The sequence below is a fragment of the Thunnus maccoyii genome, chromosome 13, assembly GCF_910596095.1.
Source record: "Thunnus maccoyii chromosome 13, fThuMac1.1, whole genome shotgun sequence".
Taxonomy (NCBI): domain Eukaryota; kingdom Metazoa; phylum Chordata; class Actinopteri; order Scombriformes; family Scombridae; genus Thunnus; species Thunnus maccoyii.
The window spans coordinates 726,102-753,106 of NC_056545.1; the positions used below are offsets into that span (position 1 = coordinate 726,102).

The following is a 27,005-nucleotide window of genomic DNA, read 5'->3' on the forward strand; positions in this document are numbered from 1 at the left end:
AAAAACAAACAAACATTTCTGACTCCTTCACTCTCAGTCACAGACTGTACTTCACACAGTTTCAGTAATCATCCAGAGTTTTAAGGTTGTTTGAAACAAAAGATGAATTAAATGGTGGTTAACCACATAACAGCTGGGGTGCACTATCATATCACCATTGTGACTAAAAATCACTATCATCCCAGCACAGATACTGCTCTGAAATTAAAAGAAACTATAACTGTTACCAAAACACTGTTAACTGAATAAATGTCTGTATGTGTTTTACTTTGGGCCAGTTACACAGTTCTTCATTCAGTTTTTGAATCTAAAACTCCTCTCTGGTATTTCAGGTTCCAACAGCGGAGAAAGAACAAAACTAATGAAAATATGTTAGTAGAAAGTTATTCACAGGGTCTAAACACACAACTAGTCTGAAAATAATTTGATTAGAGAAAATGTCCAGGTGTTTATCAACTCATATAAATCACAGTTTAAATGGTGATCAGTTGATCAGGTTGATGAATCCTGACCTGAGAGTTTCCAATGTACAGTGTGGACTCTCCAGTCCAGCAGACAGCAGCTTCACTCCTGAACTTTGCAGGTTGTTGTTACTCACTTCCAACCCTCTCGGACTAGAGGACTGGGAGCTGAGAACTGAGGACAGAGCTGCACAGCCTTCCTCTGTGATCAGACATCCTGACAGGCTGCAGACACACAAAGCAACACCTGCTGCCTGGTTTGAAATATGAAAATAAATAATAAATGAAGTTATTTTATCTTGATTTATCTTATTTATTTAAAAACCAACTGAAGGTTAAAAGAAAAAGTCTTTGTTACAACAATAAAGTGCAGAGAAAACAGTTTTCTTTGTTTTGGATGATTTCTCATCTAATTTAAAGTCATTTATAAATGCTGTAACCTTCAACACTCTCACCTGTATATAGAAACATTTGTTGGAGCAAAGTCATGTTTGTGATATGATTTATTTATTTATGGATTACAGACACAAAACAGAAATCCAAGTGATAACATGTTACAGTGAAAACACGTATTTCCAACATGGTCCCAAGATGTTAAAAGACAAAGAAACATAAAGAAACACATTCAACATAAAAACTAATCAATACAATCCTGAAATACAAAAAAACACACCAGCACAGTTTAAGAAATGAAGAATAATAATAGTTAACAGTTCTTTTTTTTATTAGAACTAGTGCAGAGCCCGTTCAAAACGTGTCTGTTCAGAACGGACAGATTGATTATTATTTCTCAAGAACCACATATATATGTATCAACTGACAAACGTATCAATTAAAACCAGAAAGATTTAACAAATGAACTGGTTTAAATCCAGTAAGAAACTTCACCAGTGAGACTAAACTGAGGTTGAAGCGTAGAAGCAGTTTTGTTGGTGTCTGCTGGAAGGATTTGTGGCAGCACTTTACCTTCCAGCTGGGTAATAACAAGGTAATAGTGGGTAATATTTGATAATAACCAGCTAGTAATAATGCTAATTAACATGTAAAAGCTTGGTATTAACAATGGCTATAACTAGCTAATATTAGATAATAAGGGGCCAAAAATAAAGAGATAATAATGTGAAACACATCTAAAGATGCAAAATGCAAAACTACCAGTTTCTACTTCATTTGACGGTGATGTTTGGTGATTATGATGAGATGAAACCAACACCAAGAGACATATTGATTACCTGGAAACACACCTGGTAGTTTCTGTGTAACAGCCATGAATCAGCTGCTAAATGCTTCCTTTCATGTTACCTAAGATAAAAAATGATGTATTTTCTTTAACTTCAAAATACCATAATAATAAAAAACATGTTTTTAAAAGGCTTGTTTGAAGCTGAAGTTTGATGAGTGAAATATGTCCATAGGCAGCATATATTTCTGGAACTTTTCATCAACAGTAGCACATGTTGTGTTGAGTTAACAGTGGAAGGGTTAGGCCTACCAGGTGTGTTTCCAGTTGATCACTGTGCCTCTTGGTTTGGGTTGTTGCTGTTGGTTTAATCTAATATCACCGTGAAATGAAGTAGAAATATGTAGTTATGCATTTTGCAGCACTGATTCATGGCTAATACACAGAAACTAGCGGACGTGTTTCCAGGTAACAAATCACAGCATTAAAAGAAGAATTTTTACACTTTTACCTCAAAACAAAAGTTTATGTTTGGAACATGAGAGACGAAGAATTTCAGCAGGTTAATCTGATAATCACTGATTTAGATGTCCAAGAACTGTGATGTCATTTGAAGGTATGACGCTGATAGTAGCCCATAATATTTAGAAAATATGAACCATATTACATCATTATTATCAGGCTATTACCCCATTAATGTCACCATATTACTGTTTTAAATAAAAACATGATATAACCTTATTATTAGCAGGTTACTGTATAGTTACTGAAATGTTACTGTGATGTTTGTAATTAGTTCTGCCTCATTGTTCTTTAGGTTTATTTCCACTAAATATCCCCTTTCTTCTTGGCCCTTTGTTACCGTGGTTACACCCACTGTTAATACCAAGCTATTACTTATTAACTACCATTATATTACATTATTATTACCTCTTTATTATCTAAATATTAGCCCACTTTTACATTGTTCTAACCAAGCTCCATAGCCAAAGACTCTTTGAAACATCTGGATGAAAATATATTCTGCTGGTTCCACCATTAAAAAGGTTTTGAACATTTTTCCAGGTTGTGACTGTTTCCTGTTCAGGTCGACGCCAACAGTCACAACTTGGCAAGACGGTTAAAAACAGCAGATAATGAAATCTAAATATATTTTAATACCATCCTTCATAGAATAATCTACAACATATAGATACTGAATATACACACACCATCATCAAACCAGTCTGCCCACTGTTAGATTCATACTGGGACCAGTTAGACTGTGTTATGGGAGGACTGGTGGACACACCTTCTACTTTTCCTCCACATGTCAGAGAGAAACACTCAACTGTTTCATGATTCACTACATTTTATTTCTCAGAGCTTCAATATATTGTTGAATGCAGGACTTTTACTTGTAAAGGAGTATTTGATGGTAGTTTTACTACTTTTACTAAAGTAAAGGATGCGTTTTATTTCTTCCACCTCTGAACATATAAACTGTGTGAAACTCAAGTGTTGGAGGAACAGAAACATGAGCGTCTGCTGCCACCTGCTGTTCACTCACAGCATCACATCCTGTCAGAGGAGGAGCTGTTTGCTTCACTCACACTTTAAAACATGAAAACAGGAACATTTAGGCTTTAAAAAGAAATGAAGATGTTTGAAATAATCACATCCAGTGGATCAATAAACTCCACCAGTGTTCAAATATATACTTATTAAACATATTTATATGAAGTCTTTTCATTCACCATCAGAAATCAAACTGTCTCTTTACAGCGTGTCACCATTAAAACCATGAAAACCAGTTTGTTCTTCCACTCTCACATCAGCAGTTTGACTGAACCACATCATCTATCTTATGTGATGCACATTTACAAAGTTTACACAGTATATCAGATATGTTGTAAAGTTCCTTTGATGTATTTTTAGACTTTGATTATGTATCTCACAGTGCGTCTGTAGAACATGAATCCAATCCATCAATCTGATCAATAAACACCATCAGAACTCATCGTTTTTGAGTCGCTCTGACCAAAAAAAGCCAAAAAAGTTTGACCGTGGATGTAAAAAATCAAAACGGACTTTAACTGACGTCAGTTGTGTCGTCACAGACTGTCTGAACTTTAAAGATCCTCCGCACATGTTTTAAGAATATAAAAATACTCTGCTTGGAATAATAATGTGTGTCTGATGTTGAACAACAGCTGTCAGACTGAATGTGAGCTAAACACATTAAACTGACAGTCCTGAAACTGTCAAATACCTTCAATCTACTATATGAAATTAGATATGAATTAACATGCACACACACAAAAATAAATGGAGAAAACTAACATCAGCTACTGATCATCATGAACTTTATTCTCTACACAGGAACTAAATAAACACTCCAGAGAAAAACTAAATACTTCCTGTATGTCAGAAACACACAACAGCTCCTGGACTTCTCATCTCTAATGCTGTGTTCACATCATATGGGATGGATGGTAGAGGCGGGAAAGATTCCCATGTTTACAACTGGCCAGCGTTCATGTCACACAACAAATCAAGACGGCTGCATGATTACAAAGTTGGTGGAATGAGGCTCAAAAATACTGTTATTGACAATAATCCACCATATCCAGTAAATATCAGAGCTTTCAGCTTTTCCACTTCATAATTACCACTTGAATGTTGACCTGAATTCTATTTACAAGTCAGAATCTCATAATTAGCATCATTCCAATATGATATGAACGCAGCATAAAAGCAGCCACACTCCAGCTGCTGAGCCTCAGCCTTCACCATTAGAGGTGTTCATTTAACCAGCCAATAGGAGGCCTGTTGTTCTGACCATCATTTGTCATGTGATCTCTAAATAAGTGAAGGAATCAGGTAACACAGTTACTATGAAACTACTAGAAGAACTACAACTAAACATTGTGAAGATCCCATTCCCATTATCCCATTACAGTTCAAGCCTTTCTAATACACTAACAACAGAAAACAACAACAACTGGACTCAGTTTATCATTTGATTCATTTTACAAACAAACTGTCAATCATGTGGAAACCATGTTTACATTTACAAGCAGTGAGAGATCATGTTGGTACTAAATACCATCAGCTGTGTGTGATCCTGTACAGACTGAACTATCTGGTCAGCAGTTAGAAAGTTACTAACAGGGGGAGACTCTTCCTCCTCCTACAGATACACAGAGACACTGAGGAATCAGTCCAGTGGAGCCCAAACCCAGCACACAGAGGCTGAGTGAATGTGGTGTTGAAGGTGTGGAGGTGGATCAGTGTGTCAGAGGAGACTCTGTAGAAGGACAGAGTGCCAGCAGGACAGTCCACATACACTGCTACTCTGTTAGAGACAGAGGAGGAGGAGGAGGAGGAGGAGGAGATGGATGTTTCTCTCTTATTGTGCCAGACAGAGTAACGACCATCATCATCAGAGCAGTTCAGACTCCAGGACTGATCATTAAATCCAAACCCACAGTCATCACTGTTTCCTTTCCTGTTGATTCCTCTGTAACTCACTGATATATTAACTCTTCCTCTCCACTCGACCTCCCAGTAACAGCGACCAGTCAGATCATTTCTACACAGCAGCTGAGGCCAGTAATCAAATCTGTCTGGATGATCAGGATATGACTGATCCTCCTCCACATGTGTCACCTTCCTGTTGTTGTCAGACAGTTTGAGTTTTCTGTTTACTGTGTTTGGATCCAGTGTGAGTTGACAGAAATCTGATGGAGAGAACGAGACACAATACAGCTGCAGTTATTGATCTATCATCTGTTTGATGATGACATCATCTTCATCCTCAGTAGGATGTGAATGAGCTTTGTTTTGATGAATGAAATGAAAAACACACTTACACTTCCTCAGACCTGGTGTCAACCATCGGACTCCAGCAGGCTGCAGCCTGAAAGGAGGAGGGGGGTCAGAGCAGCACGTTCTCTTTCAGCATGCAAACATGGACATGATATCACTCTAGAAAAAGCAGCTCTGATCCTCATCACACTGAGCTGCTTTGCTGTTGCTAGGCAACACAACCGTCCATCACATCACGTCGCACCACGACTATCGACAGCAGCTACATTCAGCCAATCAGAAACAGGCGTCTCAAAGTCAAATCATGTCAACAATGAGACTTTTTCTTGTCAGACTCAGCAGTTTGTATTGTGAACAGATGACAGGACTGTTTAAACTGATTCACACTAACATGAAAATGATAAACCGCCTGTTTCTGTTTGTCTTTCCTCAACAATCTTTGGACGACTGACAAGTTATTTCCTCTCACACAGGTGGAACATTCCTGCATGATGGTTACAGCTGACAATCAACTGCAGTCTCAAGAGTTTGAGCTGATTTACTGTCCACCTGTCTGTCCTCACCTGAGTGTCCACCTGTCTGTCTACACCTGAGAGTGTCCACCTGTCTGTCCTCACCTGAGAGAGTCCACCTGTCTGTCCTCACCTGAGAGTGTCCACCTGTCTGTCCTCACCTGAGAGTGTCCACCTGTCTGTCCACACCTGAGAGAGTCCACCTGTCTGTCCTCATCTGAGAGTGTCCACCTGTCTGTCCTCACCTGAGTGTCCACCTGTCTGTCCTCACCTGAGAGTGTCCACCTGTCTGTCCTCACCTGAGAGAGTCAACCTGTCTGTCTGTACCTGAGAGTGTCCACCTGTCTGTCCTCACCTGAGAGTGTCCACCTGTCTGTCCACACCTGAGAGAGTCCACCTGTCTGTCCTCATCTGAGAGTGTCCACCTGTCTGTCCTCACCTGAGTGTCCACCTGTCTGTCCTCACCTGAGAGTGTCCACCTGTCTGTCCTCACCTGAGAGAGTCAACCTGTCTGTCTGTACCTGAGAGAGTCCACCTGTCTGTCCTTACCTGAGAGTGTCCACCTGTCTGTCCTCACCTGAGAGTGTCCACCTGTCTGTCCACACCTGAGTGTCCACCTGTCTGTCCTCACCTGAGAGTGTCCACCTGTCTGTCCTCACCTGAGTGTCCACCTGTCTGTCCTCACCTGAGAGTGTCCACCTGTCTGTCCTCACCTGAGAGAGTCAACCTGTCTGTCTGTACCTGAGAGTGTCCACCTGTCTGTCCTCACCTGAGAGTGTCCACCTGTCTGTCCACACCTGAGAGAGTCCACCTGTCTGTCCTCATCTGAGAGTGTCCACCTGTCTGTCCTCACCTGAGTGTCCACCTGTCTGTCCTCACCTGAGAGTGTCCACCTGTCTGTCCTCACCTGAGAGAGTCAACCTGTCTGTCTGTACCTGAGAGAGTCCACCTGTCTGTCCTTACCTGAGAGTGTCCACCTGTCTGTCCTCACCTGAGAGTGTCCACCTGTCTGTCCACACCTGAGTGTCCACCTGTCTGTCCTCACCTGAGAGTGTCCACCTGTCTGTCCTCACCTGAGTGTCCACCTGTCTGTCCTCACCTGCGAGCGTCCACCTGTCTGTCTGTACCTGAGAGTGTCCACCTGTCTGTCCTCACCTGCGAGCATCCACCTGTCTGTCCTCACCTGAGAGTGTCCACCTGTCTGTCTTCACCTGAGAGTGTCCACCTGTCTGTCTTCACCTGAGAGTGTCCACCTGTCTGTCCTCACCTGCGAGCGTCCACCTGTCTTTCTTCACCTGAGAGTGTCCACCTGTCTGTCTTCACCTGAGAGCGTCCACCTGTCTGTCCTCACCTGCGAGCGTCCACCTGTCTGTCTGTAGCTAAGAGTGTCCACCTGTCTGTCTGTACCTGAGAGCATCCACCTGTCTGTCCTCACCTGAGAGTGTCCACCTGTCTGTCTTCACCTGAGAGTGTCCACCTGTCTGTCTTCACCTGAGAGTGTCCACCTGTCTGTCCTCACCTGCGAGCGTCCACCTGTCTGTCTGTAGCTAAGAGTGTCCACCTGTCTGTCTGTACCTGAGAGCATCCACCTGTCTGTCCTCACCTGAGAGTGTCCACCTGTCTGTCTTCACCTGAGAGTGTCCACCTGTCTGTCTTCACCTGAGAGTGTCCACCTGTCTGTCCTCACCTGAGAGAGTCCACCTGTCTGTCTTCACCTGAGAGTGTCCACCTGTCTGTCTTCACCTGAGAGCATCCACCTGTCTGTCTTCACCTGAGAGTGTCCACCTGTCTGTCTTCACCTGAGAGTGTCCACCTGTCTGTCTCAGTCTCACAGTAATCAGTGAAATTTTCACTAAATTTAATCTCTTCGTGTTCATTGACACCATTTTTCCTTTTTTTTGGTGACAGTCAGCAGGATTTTCAAACTAATGCATTTCAGGTGGAAGCAGGTTTCGTTCCTGCAGCAGGTTTTTTTCTGTCAGTTGGGACTCGGGAGCTCAGAGGCTGGATTGTTTTTTCTCATTTGTTCTTCATTTTTAAACTATAACCGCTACATCACTCAACATTTCATCAAGAGATTTGATCCTTGTTTTCATGTTTTTATTCTAATATTAGCAGTCTGGTGGGACCGGAGAGGACGCGCTGCGTATGAGTATTTTCCTCACTGTTGATTTTAATATCTTTAACATTTCTCAACATAAAACATGAAGGCGTCCTTGATAACTCAACAATATGAAAGGTTGTGACCAAGTTTTCTTGTCAGTTTTGGACGATAGCGGAAGCGGCTACATTAGCCTACCCATGATCCTCAGCCACCGTTACTATGGTGAAGACGCTAAAGCTGTGACATAAACTATATTCAGTATAACATTATACAGCAGGGCCGGACTGGGAAAATCATTCAGGCTGGGAAATATAGCTCCAGTCAGACCAGTTTATCAGCGGGGGGTCTGAGGGTCCCCACTAGGAAAACTTTACTTACCGCCACCTTCTGCTCCGGGGTGTGGACCAGAGATTAAATCCTACACATTAATCCTGACTGTCTAATAAACTCAAAGAAAACTACTGCTGCACCCACTTGGCAGGTTCATTAAAGTTTGAACACTGAGCTCCTGAAGTCCAGTCTTCCTGAGTTCTTCCTTCATATATTGTCTTTATTGATCATATTTAGTACAATCTATGCTTGCATGCATAATAGTCTCCTCAGCCAGCTGGAAAAAATATGTGCATTTATCTTATATATGACGTACTTGATATATTCTCAATACCAAATACACCAAGTTGGGACTTGTGTACTTGCTAGTTCAGACTTGGCAAGTTGGACTCAGTAGTACAAACTTGTGAGGACGAGAGGACGCAGTAGATCATTCTGCAGCTGGAACAGCAGCAGCTCAGCTTCACAACACCTACCTGACTGTACTGTGACAAAATAATCTCAACTCAAAGCTCCACTAACACTTTTTATCTCACAAAACAAAAACCTGACTGACAGAGAGATGCAGTAAATGATGTTATTCAGTCTGTAATGTAGCTATAATAAAAATCTAAACTGTTATGTAGCTTAATAAAATAAATGAAATGAATGTGTTCATTTGAATCCATGTATATGTGTGTAAATGTGGTGATATGTGTACATGTGGAGCTCCAGAGGCAGCGCTGCTGTTCTGTCCAGTAAAAACATGAAGCTTCACTTTACATTCAGACAAACTAATGTTGCAGCTACAATTGTTAGATTTCATCTGTGAGACCAACATTTATCTTCCAGAAGGAATTATATCATATATCTAAATGCTGCGGAGACATTAGAGCCAGCGGTGAATCAGCAAAGAGCTGCAGATCAGTTCATGGATCATGTTCTCCCCGGGATGACCACATGTTGACCGGCCGATCATCTCAGGAGTCGGGCTGCTAGCAGCTGAGATGAGCGGCTGGTCCAAACATCTCCCAACACATCCCAGCAGGTTTACAGACTGGAGTTACTGGGATAAACTGGCCACATGTTGGAATCTTCATGTTACTTTCTCTCCTGAAAACATTAAAAATTAATAAAGTCACATATTAATAATCCTACAATTCAAGTTACAACAGCTTTTAGCCTGACTCAAAGTCTCGGCCATCGCTGCCGGTTGGTGTGAAATGCATTCTGGGATACTTGGATGCTTTTCATTACGCTAACGTGTCTCCTGGTTTCTGTCACTCGCGTCTCTTCTCCCAGCGAGGATGAGAGAGAGACGTGAGGACGGAGGAATTTAATTTATCAAACGGGACGTCGTCGCTCACTCCAGCATCATTTTGAGGAGACAAGTTGTCATGACGCACTTCACCCTAAATGTCAAATATGAATAAGTCAGCAATAGAAACGACTAAGTAACAGTTTAAACTCTAAAGTTTGCATTTAAAATTCATGTACAATGAATGAAGACTTTACACTGTTACTTAATCATTTCTACATATTGATAGCTGGAAGGAAAACAGCTGATAACTGCTCCAGTGTTTAATCATTTGATTATAGATCTATAGCAGCGTCTGTCTGTCACAGAATGAGACACAAACAGACAATTTAAACCTGTTAATTACTGAAAGAACAGAACCCACATAAAGGAACAATAGAAACAGCTGCATCCTGCAGAATATGTTTAAATAAAATGTTGCTTATTTAGTTTGTCAAAGTCTGACGTGCTTTTCAGGCTCGGGATGGTTTTATAGGAGACGCAGCTGTGTGACGTCATGTTTTCCTGAAGGAGCTGAGACGCTCTGAAACACAGAAGAAGAAAGGAGAAGCCTTTTGCCTCATGAAGAGAAATAGTAGAAAGTTTTAATGATTGATTCATGATTCAGTCATCTTTATTTTATAAATAAATAGGCTATGATCAGCTGCTGTTGTGCTTTCATTCCTTCTCCACAGGTAGTTTCCTGATCTGCTGTATTACAACAACAGCCGACTGTTTACTGTCCCGTCAGATCAGCTGACCAATCAATACACACTTTGGATCAAAGGGGTGTTGCCGTCCGTTAAAACACTTCCACTAGGATACACCTGTGTTTCCTGGCTCTAAGCTCCTCCAGGAGCCTCCTCTCTCCTCGCTCCTCGTCTCCTCCAGGTGCATTTAAGGGATCGGAAGATCCTCCATGATGGCGGAGAGAGATCGATTTCCGGGTCACGGAGGAGAGAGGACGCGAGGAAGCATAGAGTTAGCTTAATGAAAAGCACCCACATACATCTCAAGTCTCTTATTAGAAAGATTTGTCTTTTCATGATGTTATTTCCTCCATTAAACTGTTTCTTGCTGACAGACAGACTCTCCCTGACTTTAATTTGATCCATAATAACAGTTCAACACATTTATATTTTACATCATTTATCCTCATTTACATTCAGTCACGTGTGAGGCTGAAAATTCCTGAGCGTCGGGTTTGATATGAGTTACATCATTTCCATTTTCCCTGAAACATTTAGCCAAATACATATTTTCCAGTGTTCAAAAGACACTCTGATCATATTCTGGGTTATTAAATAATGAATTCACTATCAGAATATCAAACAATACAGATGCAAATAATCAATAAATAATATAAACGCATTCTGTGAGTAGAAATGGTTCCTGTGCCTCTGAGCAGGACACAGTATAAATGCAGAATGCAGGTTGTTATTTATGTTTGTTAAACAGGTAACAGCTGCAGAGAGGAAACAGCTGCTGCAGTGATAACTGAACATTTATTAGTATTAATCAGAAGTTTCTACAGCTGTTAAAACTGACTGACAGCTGATCAGCTGTGATCAGCTGCCGCCGTCATCAGAAACGGACGTCGCTTCATGTGACACTTCAGAGGAAAGGACGTCTCATGTCTCTAAAAACAAATGTTCTCGTTTCCTCTCTCCTCGCTTTGTTTCCTTGGTTGCATCTCAAGTCTCTTAAATTGCATCCACGTTTCCCTCACTTGCTTCTTTTCCTTGCATCTTAGTCCCTGTTTACACCTGGTATTAACATCCGTCTCAGGTGATCCGATCACAAGTGGACAGCTCCAAGTACGTCTGTTTACACCTGGTATTAACATCCGTCTCAGGTGATCCGATCACAAGTGGACAGCTCCAAGTACGTCTGTTTACACCTGGTATTAACATCCGTCTCAGGTGATCCGATCACAAGTGGACAGCTCCAAGTACGTCTGTTTACACCTGGTATTAACATGCGTCTCAGGTGATCCGATCACAAGTGGACAGCTCCAAGTACGTCTGTTTACACCTGGTATTAACAGGCGTCTTGAGTGACCACTTGTTATTCGGATCTCACTTCCTCGCTCTATATGCAAATTAACACAGACATCATTTCTGTTTGCAAAGACTAAATTTGTTCCTTTTTAACTGGCGGGAGGATGTTGTGGGAATGTTTTATCGTTGCTCAAGAACCACACAGAGACATAAAGAAAGCATTAAACATTGTTACTTGTTGACGCAGTTGTAGACGCTGTACAATCCATCACACCATCAGTAACAATTATACAAATGTCCAAACACAAACAAAAATACAATCATCTTGTATTTTTGGAGAGAAAGCATGTTGTTCAGCCGGCCCTTTCTCTAAAGATTGTTAACCCAAACCAGAAAGCTTTATACCTCTCCAGAATGAAAGCTAAAACAGTCTGGTCCCTAATAGACACTTCCACAAACTGTTACACCTTCTTACAAACAAGTATGGTCATACGATCTAACAGAGACCTTATGGTCAATCAATAACTTCAAACATGGACATCCTTCAACTTTAGCTTGTCTAGATACCTCATGATCCACACAGTCTCTAAAACAGCAGGCTTAAGACAAAGATATCTCTAGCTAACCCCAGAGGTCAGCAAGCAGCCCTCAGATAGAAACAAGTTCAAGAGTTCAACTAGACTAGGAGCAGGATTTCTTCACCAGCATGTATACCAAAATGACAATGACATTACATCACATTCAGTTGACAACAACCACTGACCCCTTAGTTTAAAAACATTTGCAACATATAAACAAAAGATTTATAAAATGATAACCTACTATTCAGTTTTCTTTCACAAGGACCGGGGGTCTGTGTATCCTCCGTCCAAAGCTGTGTTCAACTTGTTTGATAACAGGTTAAACAAATATACAATGCATTGTGCCCCCTCATGAAAATCAAATGCCCGTCCTATTGATTTACTCTAGCGCCGCGTCTGAACATATATAATATATATATAGTTATATCAGTGGCGGCTGGTGACTCAAAATATTGGGGAGGACAGGAGAAAAACCAACATGGAATCTCACAACAAACCACATCAAACTATATCATTGTTCCCCAGCTGATGAAATCAGAGGGGTGGGGGACAGTTTTATATGCCAATAAAACAATTTGCTTTCAAAAACAAAAAGCCCTGAGTGGTGAAAAGGCTGCTTCTTTAAAGACATTTAGCATATACATATTGTTTCTAAACAAAGAAGAGCTCATTTTAGCCGTGCAGTGGTTCACAATGTGTCATTTTACCAACAAAGTTAAATTCAAATTTATAGTATTGTTCTATTGTGACAACAGATTTATGTTCTCATCAGAAACAGACAACATATCACATGATTTACACGTGTTTCCTGTGTATTTTCTTAGTATACAGAAATATATAAAGTACCACAAAGCTTATAATGTGATACAGGAACAGATCAGTGCTGAACACTAGAAAGACTGAACACTAAAAACATTCACAGATCTAAAAGTGTAGGTTCACATCAGAAAGTATTAATGCATGTATCAAATACATGACTTACACACTCTGATCTATGTGCATCACATATAAAATATAGTCTACAATGCTGACATGTTAACACTTGTTATTCTAGTTACTTTAAGCTTATTACTCAATATACGACTCAGCTTAAAAACCAACTGAAGAAACTGTCACAACAAGCAGCCAGACCTCCTGCACACTCATTCACTAATCACACAACATCAACAGGTGACTGAACAACCACTCAATTAAAAACTGGATCAATTCCACATGAATGAGTGAGTCCAGACAGCTCACTGTAACTTCAACAAGCAAACTACCTACAACACATTATATGATCTCTGCTGCATTCTGGTTAAGGAGATAAATTCACACAACAGCCACACAGAGACATTTAACCATCAGAGATGAAATTAGCAACCAAAGAGACAGAGAGAGAGAAGCTGTATCTGACTCACGTTATCTGACGTCTTCTTCTTTCTATCATGGAGATGAAGTATTCACGTCATAACATCCATTTGTGGCTGTTGGTCATCTTGTTTGTTAGTTAAGAGAACTTTGTGGCTGCTGGTTAACCAGTCTGATATCATTAGCAACAATGACAAACAAGCTAACTCTCCTGGTTGTTTCATTTAAATGATGTTGTTAACTTTCTATTGTTGTTGGGAGGCTTCACTTCAGAGCAGCAGCACGTCACCGTAGTCCCGCTGAGGGTAATTTGGTTGTTGAAAGGGCCTAAATGAGATGTAATGTTTTACTGATGTGTTTAAAAATATAGTTTGTAATTGGCAAGTTACCATTTATTTTCTAATATGCTACTCTATCAATGTATCTATATCTTACTGCTCTTCTTCTCTTATCAGTTCGTCACACTCATGTACGTTACAGTTGTAGAGAACTGAAGATGAAATCTGGAAACTATCATTGGACCAAAGTGATGTCAATATTGTATTCTGGTTGTTGATTGGTTAGGGAGGACGTCCTCCCTTGGAACGTCATTTTACGTGTCTTGGCCAATGTTAGATTAGCATGAAAAAAAATGAAATACTTTAAATTGATGTAAGAGATCCACCCTGAGGGGGACAGCAGGAGCCCATCCTCCTCTGCCCCCCCACTCCCCCCCCACTGCTCCCCACCACCATCTCTCACACACACTGCTCTTTCTCCTCCTGCCCTGCAGGTGTCACTGTTGAAGCATTTTAATCAGAATTTCAATCATGGATTTCTTCCAACGAAGAGAGAATAAATATTTTATAAATGATAATGAAATTTGGTAAAGTATTCTTTTTATATTTTGATCTCCCTGTTGCCTCTCAAAAATAGAAGATGAGCAACCTCCTCTGCCTCTATGGACCAGCCTCCTCTGATAATATATATATATATATATATATATATATATATATATATATATATATATATCATCAGAGGAGGATATCAGCATACCAAGAGATTTTGGACAATTCCATGCTCCCAACTTTGTGGAACAGTTTGGGGATGGCCCCTTCCTGTTCCAATGTGACTGTGAGTTTGGTGTGGATGAACTTGACTGGCCTGCACAGAGTCCTGACCTCAACCCGATAGAACACCTTGGGGATGAATTAGAGCAGAGACTGAGAGCCAGGCCTTCTCATCCAACATCAGTGTGTGACCTCACAAATGAGCTTCTGGAAGAATGGTCAAAAATTCCCATAAACACACTCCTAAACCTTGTGGAAAGCCTTCCCAGAAGAGTTGAAGCTGCTATCTGTATGAATTTTTTGATCAAGAATATATATATATATATATATATATATATATATATATATTAATCATCACAAAATTCACCCCTTCCTATAGATAGCCCATTGGCTCACAAATAATAATAATAATAATAATAATAATAATAATAATAACTTGAAAAGTAGGCTTACAAATAAATTCAATATGCAAAGGTGGAGGAGTTACTCTGGGCCACTGGGAAGTAATCTCATTCTTTTCTTAAAAAAGCTTTTTTTTTTTTTTTTATCAACAAAGAGCTGTGATAACAATCGTCACACAAAAACAGTAAAAGTAGAAAAAGTAGAAAAAGTAATCTCATTTATTTTCCTAGATGAACTGTTTCATGACGTCCTGTTTAAACATTTCCAACAGTTAATGGCCTGAAACTCTCCCGGCTGATCAGTTCATAGGTACAAACAAATAACAGCTGCGTTGAAATAAAAACTCTAGAGGACTGTGTAGCTACATGACAAAGCTTTAGTCAACAACGAGTCCCAAACTGCATTGCCTCATGAAATCAGCCAATCACAAAGCTTCAAATTCAAATACATTCTTTACATTTCAATGTACAGTACAGTGTGTTGTTCCTGATTGTAACCACCAATCTTCAGTACTGTATAATGTTATACTGAATATAATTTATGTCATGGCTTTAGCTGGCGTCTTCACCATAGTAACGGTAGCTGAGGATCATGGGTAGGCTAACGTAACTGCTTCCACTATCGTCCAAAACTGACAAGAAAACTTGATTTCTCAGAATCAAAGCTGAAATAATTAAAACGGATGGTCATAACCTTTCATATTGTTGAGTTATCAAGGACACCTTCTTGTTTAGTGTTGAGAAATGTTAAAGATATTAAAATCAACAGTGAGGAAAATACTCATATGCAGTGCGTCCTCTCCGGTCCCACCAGACTGGTAATATTAGAGTAAAAAAAATGAAAAGAAGGATAAAAGCTTGTGATTAAATGTTGAGTGATGAAGTTGAGTTATAGTTTAAAATTGAATAACAAATGAGAAACAAACAATACAGCCTCTGAGCTCCCGAGTCCCAACTGAAAAAAATGTGCTGCAGGAACAAAACCTACTTCCAATTGAAATACATTAGTTTGAAAGTCGTGCTGACTGTCACGAAATAAATGGAAAAATCGTGTCAATGTACACAAATAGATAGATTAAATTACATGACTATTTCACGAATTGCTGTGAGACTGAGTTGGTCCATACCTGAGAGAGTCCACCTGTCTGTCTTTACCTGAGAGTATCCAGTCTCCAGCGTGGATTCTCCAGTCCAGCAGAGAGCAGCTTCTCTCCTGAGTCTCCTGGATGATTGTAGCTCAAATCCAGCTCTCTCAGATTGAAGGGGTTGGAGCTCAGAGCTGAGGCCAGAGAAGCACAGCCTTCCTCTGTGATCAGACATCCTGACAGACTGAACACACAGAAAACAACATATATGTCACATGATCTGAGATCACTGCAGGACCGGAAGGTAGTGTGTTTATTACTTTCATCATCAATGTGTTTCTGTAATCTTTAAAGTTAAACTTAATATTTCCAGTCACAACTTCCAAATTCAAATGGCCAACCACAGTAATTGTGTATTGTGAGGCACTTTCAGCTTCCTGTAACCTTAGTCAACATGATGTGAGCGACTGCTACCTCTTCACTGCTAAAAATAGGTCTAAATAAAAGAATAGTAAAAGAAGAAGCAGACAGTGAGCTGATAAGATGAAGAGCTGCAGGTGACAGACTCTGACTACAGTTTGTAAGAACATCAAACCTCCAACATGTCACAGAGGTAAATGACTCCGTCTCAGATGAACACAGTTGAATACAGAACAGGAATCCTAACTAATGTGGCATATAAGGCCTGAAGGTTGTGGAAATAAATGTAAAAACAAGCAAACATTTCTGACTCCTTCACTCTCAGTCACTGACTCTACTTCACACAGTTTCAGTAATCATCCAGAGTTTTAAGGTTGTTTGAAACAAAAGAAGAATTAAATGGTAGTTAACCACATAACAGCTGGTGTGCACTGTCATATCACCATTGTGACTAAAAATCACTATCATCCCCGGCACAGATACTGCTCTGAAATTAAAAGAAAATATAACTGTTACAAAAACACTGTTAACTGAATAAATGTCTGTATGTGTGTTACTTTGGGCCAGTTACACAGTTCTTCATTCAGTTTTTGAATCTAAAACTCCTCTCTGGTATTTCAGGTTCCAACAGCGGAGACAGAACAAAACAAATGGAAATATATTAGTAGAAAGTTATTCACAGGGTCTAAACACACAACTGGTCTGAAAATAATTTGAGTAGAGAAAATGTCCAGGTGTTTATCAACTCATATAAATCACAGTTTACATGGTGATCAGTTGAGCAGGTTGATGAATCCTGACCTGAGGGTTTCCAGTCTGCAGTGTGGACTCTTCAGTCCAGCAGACAGCATCTTCACTCCTGAATTCTGCAGGTTGTTGTTACTCATGTCTAGCCCTTTCAGACTGGAGGACTGGGAGCTGAGAACTGAGGACAGAGCTGCACAGCTTATCTCTGAGAGGTTACAACCACTTAGTCTGGAGAACAAATGTGGAAACATACTTAAAAACGTATTTTTCTCCCATCTTGAATATATTTCTTTATAATATCTTCTTTATATCTTTTCAATAAATCAATAAATCAATCAATAAATAACTATCTGTGCACTTACACAGCTTTGTTGGAGGCTTTGACCACTGGCAGCAGCCTCAGAAGAGCCTCCTCTGAAGCAGAGTATTTCTTCAGGTCAAACACGTCCAGATCTTTTTCTGATGACAGTAAGATGAAGACCAGAGCTGACCACTGAGCAGGAGACAGTTTATCTGTGGAGAGACTTCCTGATCTCAGGTACTGTTGGATCTCCTCCACTAAAGAATGATCATTCAGTTCATTCAGACAGTGGAATAGATTGATGCTTCTCTCTGCAGAGAGATCCTCACTGATCTTCTTCTTGATGTACTTGACTGTTTCCTGACTGGTCAGTGAGCTACTTCCTGTCTGTGTCAGCAGACCACTGAGGAGAGTCTGATTGGTCTGCAGTGAAAGACCCAGGAGGAAGCGGAGGAACAAGTCCAGGTGTCCATTTGGACTCTTTAAGGCCTCATCCACAGCACTCTGGTAGAAATGTGGCTTGGTGTATTTTTGTTTTTCTTTAAAGACTTTAGGCCACCAGGATGTTGTTTGTTCTTCTGCCAGCAGATTGACTCCAGAGTTGATGAATGTCAGATGGACATGAAGAGCAGCCAGAAACTCCTGAACGCTCAGATGGACGAAGCAGAACACCTTGTCCTGGTACAGCCCTCTTTCCTCTTTAAAGACCTGTGTGAACACTCCTGAGTACACTGACGCTGCTGTGATATCGATGCCACACCCTCTCAGGTCTGATTCATAGAAGATCAGGTTGCCTTTCTGCAGCTGCTCAAAAGCCAGTTTTCCCAGAGACTCAATCATCTTCCTGCTCTTTTCATTCCAGTGTGGATCTGTCTCAGCTCCTCTATCATACTTGACATTCTTCAGTTTGGACTGAACCACCAGGAAATGGATGTACATCTCAGTCAGGGTCTTGGGCAGCTCTCCTCCCTCTCTGCTTTTCAACAGATCCTCCAGAACTGTAGCAGTGATCCAGCAGAAGACTGGGATGTGGCACATGATGTGGAGACTTCGTGATGTTTTGATGTGGGAGATGATGGTGCTGGCCTGCTTCTCATCTCTGAATCTCTTCTTGAAGTATTCCTCCTTCTGTGGGTCAGTGAACCCTCTGACCTCTGTCACCATGCTAACACACTCAGGAGGGATCTGATTGGCTGCTGCAGGTCGTGTGGTTATCCAGAGGCGAGCAGAGGGAAGCAGTTTCCCCCTGATGAGGTTTGTTAGCAGCACATCCACTGAGGTGGACTCTGTAACATCAGTCAGGATCTCATTGTTGTGGAAGTCCAGAGCAAGTCGACACTCATCCAGACCATCAAAGATGAACACAACCTGGAACTCTTCAAACCTGCAGATTCCTGCTTCTTTGGTTTCAGTAAAGAAGTGATGAACAAGTTCCACCAAACTGTACTTTTTCTCTTTCAGCACATTCAGCTCTCTGAAAGTGAATGGAAATGTGAAGTGTATGTCCTGGTTGGCTTTGTCTTCAGCCCAGTCCAGAGTGAACTTCTGTGTTAAGACTGTTTTCCCAATGCCAGCCACTCCCTTTGTCATCACTGTTCTGATTGGTTCATCTCTTTCAGGTGAGGCTTTAAATATGTCTTCTTGTCTGATGGTTGTTTCTAGTCTGTCTGGTTTCCTGGATGCTGTTTCAATCTGTCTGACCTCATGTTCATCATTGACCTCTGCAGTCCCTCCCTCTGTGATGTAGAGCTCTGTGTAGATCTGATTCAGAAGGGTTGGGTTTCCTGCTTTAGCAATCCCTTCAAACACACACTGGAACTTCTTCTTCAGGTTAGACTTGAGTTTACGTTGACACCTGCCAGCAGGAGTTCCTGAATGAACACACAGGAAATAGGATCAATGAATGAAGTATGAAGCAAAGATTTAAAATTTCATTCCCTCAAAGAATGAGTGAATAAAACGTATTTTCCTCCATCTGTTGAGACATCAGTAAATGTCTCATTTATCCATCGTGTCAAATCTTTATAGAAATCCTCTTACTGCTCTGCAGACGGTCAGCCAGCTCCTCCTGCTTCATTCTCCTCAGTAAGTGCAGTGTGATCTTCAGAAATGCCTCTCTGCTGCTCCTCCTCTGCTCTTCCTCCTCACCGTCCAACACCTCCTCATCCTCCCTCTGACTCTCTAAGCATTCTGGGTAATCTGGACTCAGAACCTTCTGCATCTTCTTCAGCTCGTTCTTCACAAAAGTGATGATGTTCTCCTCCAGCAGCTGGAACAGAATACAATATGAATGACACAATCAAACTAACATCATGAAGCAAACATCAGATCCATGTAGGACAGACTGACAATCCACTGGTCTTGTTGTACATGTACAGACCATAAATATGGAGTCCAGGTGTGTTTGATGCTGCTGGGCAGACTGACCACTGGGAACCTCTGAGCTCTCCTGGTCCACTCTGTGGAGGGATCATGAAGAATGAGTTCACATTATGTCTGTCCACACAGAGACAAACACAAGCTAAAGGTCCATCAGGTGATATTTGGATGTGAACAGAGAATCAGATGACTCCCTGTAGTGGTAAAGCTTTACTAGTCCTGCTGATCCCACTGAGAATCAGCAGCTCAGTCTGTTTGTAGCTTTCAGCTCAGTGTTTTGCTTCATCAGTAAGGTTGGTTTAGTCCCAACAGCTCTGAACAACCCTCCATACAGCTCTCCCTCCCTCACTGTACACTGCTGAAGTGCCCTGGAGCAAGGCAGCTACAACCTCCAGCTGCTCCAGTGGAGCTGCTCAGTGTCTGCTTGTATCAGACTGGTTGAACTGGGCTGCTCCCAGTATGAAAATAACATTCAGGTGTGAGCAAATGAGAAAGTCGGCAGGTGTCATGTCTGAGGTTTTTGGACGTCATGTGTTTGAGCAGGTTGAGGAGTATTTAGTCAGATACAATATGTTGTATGAGCTTCAGTCTGGCTTTACAGCAGCAGACTCTACTGACACCTGTCTTATTCATTTTTTTGATTTTATTAGACAAAACCTTGATGGAGAAAATTATGCTGACTTGCAGAAAGCTTTTGACACAGTGAATCATTCTGTACTGTTGTCAAAGTTACAGTGCATGGTGTTTGGACATACTGCTGTGAAATGGTTTATTTCTTACATTACAGGAAGAACTCAAGTCTGTGATGTTGAAGTGGTTCTATCAGAACCTCAGGATATTACATGTGTGGTGCTGCAAGGTTCTATTTTAGGGCCTCTTTTATTTCTTATGTATATAAATGATACGACAGCTGCTGTGACATGCAAGCTGCTGCTGTATGCTGATGATTCTGCATTACTGGTATCTGGGAATGATGTCAGTGAAATTCACAACTCTTAGTAATGAATCAGAAAGTGTGAGAGAGTGGCTCATAGATAACAAGCTTTCAATACATTTGGGTAAAACCCAGTCAATCCTGTTAGGAGCAAAGACGTCAAGAACAAATACACTGAAAACCTTTTGTAATGGAACTGAAATTTTATAATATTTTGTCTCATATTGAGGAATAATATTGGACCAGTCACTGTCCTGTGAATCTGTTGTTGATAAAATATTATCTAAGAGTGGCAGCAAACTTCAGTTCCTGTTTCACAGACTAAGACTCTTTTTGACTTTTCTGTTGAGAAACTTCTCATGTCCTCATTGGTACAGCGTCAGTTTGATTCTGCCTGTTCTGATTGGTTCAGTGGTTTGACATCTAAATTTAGGAACAAACTGCAGGTGATGCAAAATAATATTATTCAGTATTTATTAAATGTATCCTGTTTAACTCATGTTGGTGATGAATTCAGAAGTGTAGGACTGCTGCCAGTACAGCTCAGAGTAGAACAACAGAAGCTGCATCATATGTTCAACATTATCAGTGGGTTTGCTCCTCAATACTTCACAGATAACAATGGAACATACTCAGCATGGCTATAACACCAGGGCCAGTGTGTGTTCATATAAAGTCCCTCCAGTGAATAATGTAGCCAGAAGTTCCTTTTTTTAAGCTGCTGCCGTGTTGTGGAACAGCCTCCTGTTACACATCCAGCTGTTAAAAATGAGAGGAGCTTATAGAAGTCAGGTCAGGACTTATTTATGGAACATGGTCACAGGTTTATAATGAAATCTGCAATTCCATTTTTACTTCAGCCATCAAATTGTCTTTGTTGTACTTTGTGTTTTGATGTGGGCGTTTATTATTTTATTTAATTTGTGGTGATTCAGTTTTATGTTGTATGTCTTGTGTTTTGTCTTTTAACATCTTGGATCCATGTTGGAAATAAGTGTTTTCACTTTAACATGTTTTTTATGTCTGTAATTTATAAATAAATCATATCATGTCACTTTTCATATGAACAAGCGAGTGCAACACCATGAATGTCTTCCAGGAGAGACTGTCTGAACATGTGATCTGTTATCTCCATATTTAAATGATTATCACGTCTCCTCCCTCTCTATGACGGCCGGCTTTTCACTGACGTGGTCGGACAACACGTCGTACAAACCAGTTCTTTTCTAGCATAACCCGACGTTTACTGTCAGTTACAGCTTACATCTCATCAGCAGATGGACGTCCTCCTTTAAAATTAATTAAACCTTGCTTCGACTGGTCGCTCTTAAAGGACAGACAGCTGGGTTCAGGTCCAGGAGAGTCTGGTCTCTGCTGCTGGATCCTGAAACAACAACAGCTCTGATAAATGTGCATGTTGGACAGAAATGAAAAGTCTGTTCAGTCTTTGCAGCTTTACATTCTGACCTTCCATCAGCAGGTTGTCCAGGTTTAAAACGTAAAGGTTCCCACATGGAGCAGTCACTCTTCATGGACACACAGCTGGGTCCAGGTCCAGGTCCAGGTCCAGGTCCAGGTCCAGGTCCAGGTCCAGCAGAGTCTGGTCTGTGCTGCTTCTTTGTTCTTCAACACAACACACACAGAGCTTTGAGTGTGAATAATGATGGTGGAGTGATGTGAGTGGAGAACAGTGATGGACAGTTAGAGATCCTCATCTCACCTCTGAGCTTTGGTCTGGCTGTCATGTTCCCCACACAGAGAGCTTTTAGAGGGAGGGACTCCCTCCTCTCTGTCCTCACACTGATCCATAGCAGAGAAACACCTTCACACAAACACAACAACAAGCTCATTCATTACAACAAGCTGCACATCACACCAGCACTGCAGTTACAACGGCGTCATTCTTGATTCAACCACCAGATGGCAGCAAAGTAAGACATTATTCTTCATTTCCACTGAGGTTTAATGTTTAATGTTTCACTTTCAGAAGGTTCCAGTTCTCTGTTGGCTTTTCATTTACCACTATAGAGCACATTTAATGGAGATGAGCTGCTGGTGGAGTCAGCTGTGTGGCAGAAGAAATAAAAATACTCACCAGGTGAATTCAGATCCACATCCAGTCACAGAGTCTTTGTAGCTTCACCTGCAGAGGAAACACAGAGAGAGAAACTGCTGCTGATTCTCCTTCATCAGTCCTTCATCATCAGTCTGAGGACTCTGGTTTTCTATGGAGTCATTTGTACTTCTTGCTGTTTTAATTAGAGATTGTACTGAATGACACTTTATTGATTAATAACAGTTAAGCAGCATATCACACTCAGAGGCCTGACATGTATTTCAACTGATGATTTAGTGAATATACATAAAGATACTGATGCAACAATTTTCACAAATATCAGTGGAGACAAAACTTGTGAAGTTTGTCAGACACTAAACGTGTTCTCTCTCTTTTATCCCCGAGGAGATTAGAAGGAGCCACAAGATCACATGAATGTTTGTATTTCAGAGCATCAATGCATCATATTTTTATTTACATTCATCTTTATTTATGGTTCTGTTAGAGTTGCTACAGCTGTGTTATATTCTATTTGATCTTGTGGGAATGTTGTCTGTCAATCAGTGTTAGATTATAAGGATCAAAGTACAGACGTTTCCATGATTTATGGTTGAATTAATGGAGCATCATCATCATCATCATCATCATCATCATGTACAGTAAATATTAAAACAGGAAGAATAAGAGAGAACAATCTGTCTGACTCAACACTAAATGCAGTTCTGTACAGCAGAACAAAGATCTTCCTGTGATGAGGCATCACATTGTAGTTTAAACTCCGTCATTATTCCACAAACAGAGTTTACTGTGTTTTGATGACAGTGATTCACTTTGTAGTTTATATAATGTGACATTGATTTTATATTGATATAGTATAAAGATACTGAATGAAGGTTTGGCAGCAACATAAACTTTAGTTTCTATTGCTGCAGCTCTTAGCTTGGTTAAAATACTGAATATCATCAATGAAAAGATGTTTTCAACAGTTTGTCTGTGATATAGTTTAGAAAGATTTCAGAGAATATTATTTAGTGACTTTTATTAGCTGTTAATCACTAACCATACCACCTGTGAAACAAAGTCTCCCTCACTACCAGCATGATACTGGTTATTAAAACATGCACCAGTTTAAAGGTGACTGAATGGGGCGACCCTTCATACTGACACTAAACTTCTCTGACAATGAATAAAATGTTTTACACAAACAAACTCAAGACTGTTTGAAACCGTTTGAGTTCATTTGATGTCAAACTGTCAGAACATAATCACATGACTGTGTTTAAGTGCAGTTAGTGACGTGTTGAAAGCTGATAAAATGTGTATCTGTCAGGTTGGTGAGCTGTTGTTGACTTGCTAGCTAGTGACAGTGTTCCTAATATAACTGCAGCACATTTTACTGTTTGATGAACAATAAATTCACTGCAGAACATCTATTAAAACATGGTTTACTTTTACTGCTCAACATTAAACACAACTAAACAGCATATTATTAATAATCTATTTCATTCATTTATGAAAAGCAGCAGCATCATACATTGAGCCTTTAACACTCAGTGTCAGCTGTGTATTTATTTGAGTCTCATTTATTATTATTGATGCACATATTACATGTTATATGCAGGTAATTTTTCAGAGTAACAACAGACAGTGAAAGGTTGACTGTTGGAATTAGTGTTAAAATAGTGCAGACGTGGAACAATGTGTGGCACAGGGGTAACATTCATTAAGACCTGCATTATTGTCTCTGATGCTGTGAAATACACGCAGGGCAACAGGGCAGTGCGTAATGTTTGTGCAGCGACTGAGTGAAGCTTCATCAGAGTGAGCAGGAAGTTGTCAGTGTGTCAGTAAATGTACAGAACAGACTACAGTGTGTCAGTTAATAAATGCTGCAGCTTGTCAAGACCAAGAAAAGTCACGTCTGTTATTTCCCCAACTGCTGGAAACGTGAAGGGGGTTAGCTCCACAGTTAGCAACGATGGGTTAGCCTAACCTGAAGACACTGAACACAGAAACAGAGAACAGAGAAATGTTCTTCACCTCGCCAGACCAAACCAGTCAACCCAGGGGAAACACTTCCACCAGTATTCAACAAAGCAACATAAATCTCTACTGGTGTCACATCTGGACTCATCCTGAGCACGGCCGCTTTGCTGCCAATGATTTCACTGTATAAACTCTGAATCTGTGTGTAACAGGTCACCTGTTTTCTGTACAGAAAAGCCTTTAAGTTAATAATTCTATCGTGAGATCTCAACGTCTCATCAGAAGGTTTAAATAGTTGATGAAGTTACCGCTGTCTCCCAGTCTGGAGACACAGGTATGGATGCTGCTGCTGTGTGACAGCCACAGCTGTTCATTAAAGTCAGAGGAAAGGAGCTACATTACACATCTATCAGCGTCACACAGAGTCTGAAAGCTCCGGCCAGATTTAACCCCTTCCTCCACCACTGCCACACACACTCTGTATGTTGTAGATTAAGATATTTTTACCTGTTTTTACTTCTATGTTTGTACTTTTTATGGACTGTAACTCTATTTTTACTCAGCATGTGACCCACATGTTCTCTGTGTTTCTTCTTCTTGTAAATAAATCAGTTATTTGAACTTGAAGCTGTTACTAATACAGACAGAGCAGGTTGTTGGACAAATGTTGGAAGTTATTGATTTGTGAACACTGACTCAGTACTGTCAGCTGTTATTGGGCACTTTGAACTAGTGATGAGCAAAAATGAACAAACGAATCTTTTTAGTGTCAAACGTAGCGAGTGCTCATGAATCCCGGACTTTTCCCACTCATACCGCCCACACCCATCACTGTTATCGTAGGGTCCTGCTCACACTGCCTGCCTGCTACGGTGGTGCAGTCGCTCTAAACATGAATGAGCACCGATGAATGAGCGGGAATCACCGTCTCCAACGGGGACGTCAGTGAGTGACTCGAGTCCAGACAGCCTGGCAGCTACTCACTGAACGAGACTGAACCACCTGCTGCTCTCTCTGCTACCCGCCCCTCAAAAACACCGACTGATCATTGGTCAGTGACACATCACATTTCTGTCACATCGTATTGAGCTTATATAGCCTACCTACATACAAGTGGGATGCTGAATCAATGCATTGAAATTAATATTTTATCTTTATTAATGTAAACTTATACATGATGACTGGTAATGCACTGAAGAGAAATTTTGTGGGGCAGGCAGCACGAGCTGTCGAATGACTGCAGTCAAGTCAGCCGCCACGTAATTTCCTACTGCGCGCACACTTCCGTTATTACGGTAATGAGTTTTTTCTACTTGGAAGACAAAGATGGTCCGTCGACTAAATGTGGTTTAACATCGCTGTCATTTCCTGTACAGTCGACCGATAATATTACAGTTTGATTGAAACAGCAACAACACAACAACTTCCAGAACATTTCACTGGTGAATTAAACAATAAAGGACCAGTAGGAAAGTACGTGGCGGCTAGTTGGACTGTAATTTCCGGAGCGGCGGCTGACTTGACTGCAGTTGTCGAATGTGTCTGTACTATAACTGAGTGTCACAGAGAAACTGACGGCACATTTTGCAAAAAGTATCAAAACTCCAAAGGTTTGATATATTTACATGTATCAACTGGAAGGAACCGATACTGTGAAAAGAATCGGTCCGCCCATCACTACTTTGAACAGTGAACCTAAAATGGAGGAAAACTTCCAGCATGTTGATTTGTGTTGACTGTTAGTAGAGTTCTGAACTACAGATTTCTGCTGTTTCTACTGGAACTAAACTAACAAGATGAACAAAGAGTCATTCAAGAGTCAAACAGTGAAAACTGTCACAATATAAACACAATAAAGTCACAATAAATACCTTTAGAAGAAGAAAAGAAGCTGCGACACGACGAGAACAGAAAGAGAAACTAAACTTCAACAGGAAATAACAGAGAGAGAGAGAGAGAGAGAGAGAGAGAGAGAGAGAGACATAGAGAGAGACATAGAGAGACACATAGAGAGACATAGAGAGAGAGAGACATAGAGAGAGA

The 27,005-nt window shown here is 40.7% G+C and overlaps 1 protein-coding gene and 1 long non-coding RNA gene across 2 annotated transcripts; both read right to left on the reverse strand.

Annotated features, from left to right (window-relative positions):
• Positions 1-4,776: 4,776 nt before the first annotated feature.
• LOC121910433 (NLR family CARD domain-containing protein 3-like) lies at positions 4,777-20,074 on the reverse strand (the record flags this gene model as incomplete). Its single annotated transcript, XM_042431658.1, has 7 exons — positions 4,777-5,363; positions 5,496-5,542; positions 16,210-16,383; positions 17,361-17,534; positions 17,669-19,478; positions 19,648-19,876; positions 19,988-20,074. Coding segments are annotated over 7 exons (3,108 nt in total), but the record flags the coding sequence as incomplete, so codon positions are not given.
• Positions 20,075-22,701: 2,627 nt separating this feature from the next.
• LOC121910592 lies at positions 22,702-26,865 on the reverse strand. Its single transcript, XR_006099683.1, has 3 exons — positions 26,834-26,865; positions 23,016-23,169; positions 22,702-22,742 (listed from the first exon to the last, which is right to left on the reverse strand). It is a non-coding gene; the product is annotated as an uncharacterized LOC121910592 (long non-coding RNA).
• Positions 26,866-27,005: the final 140 nt, after the last annotated feature.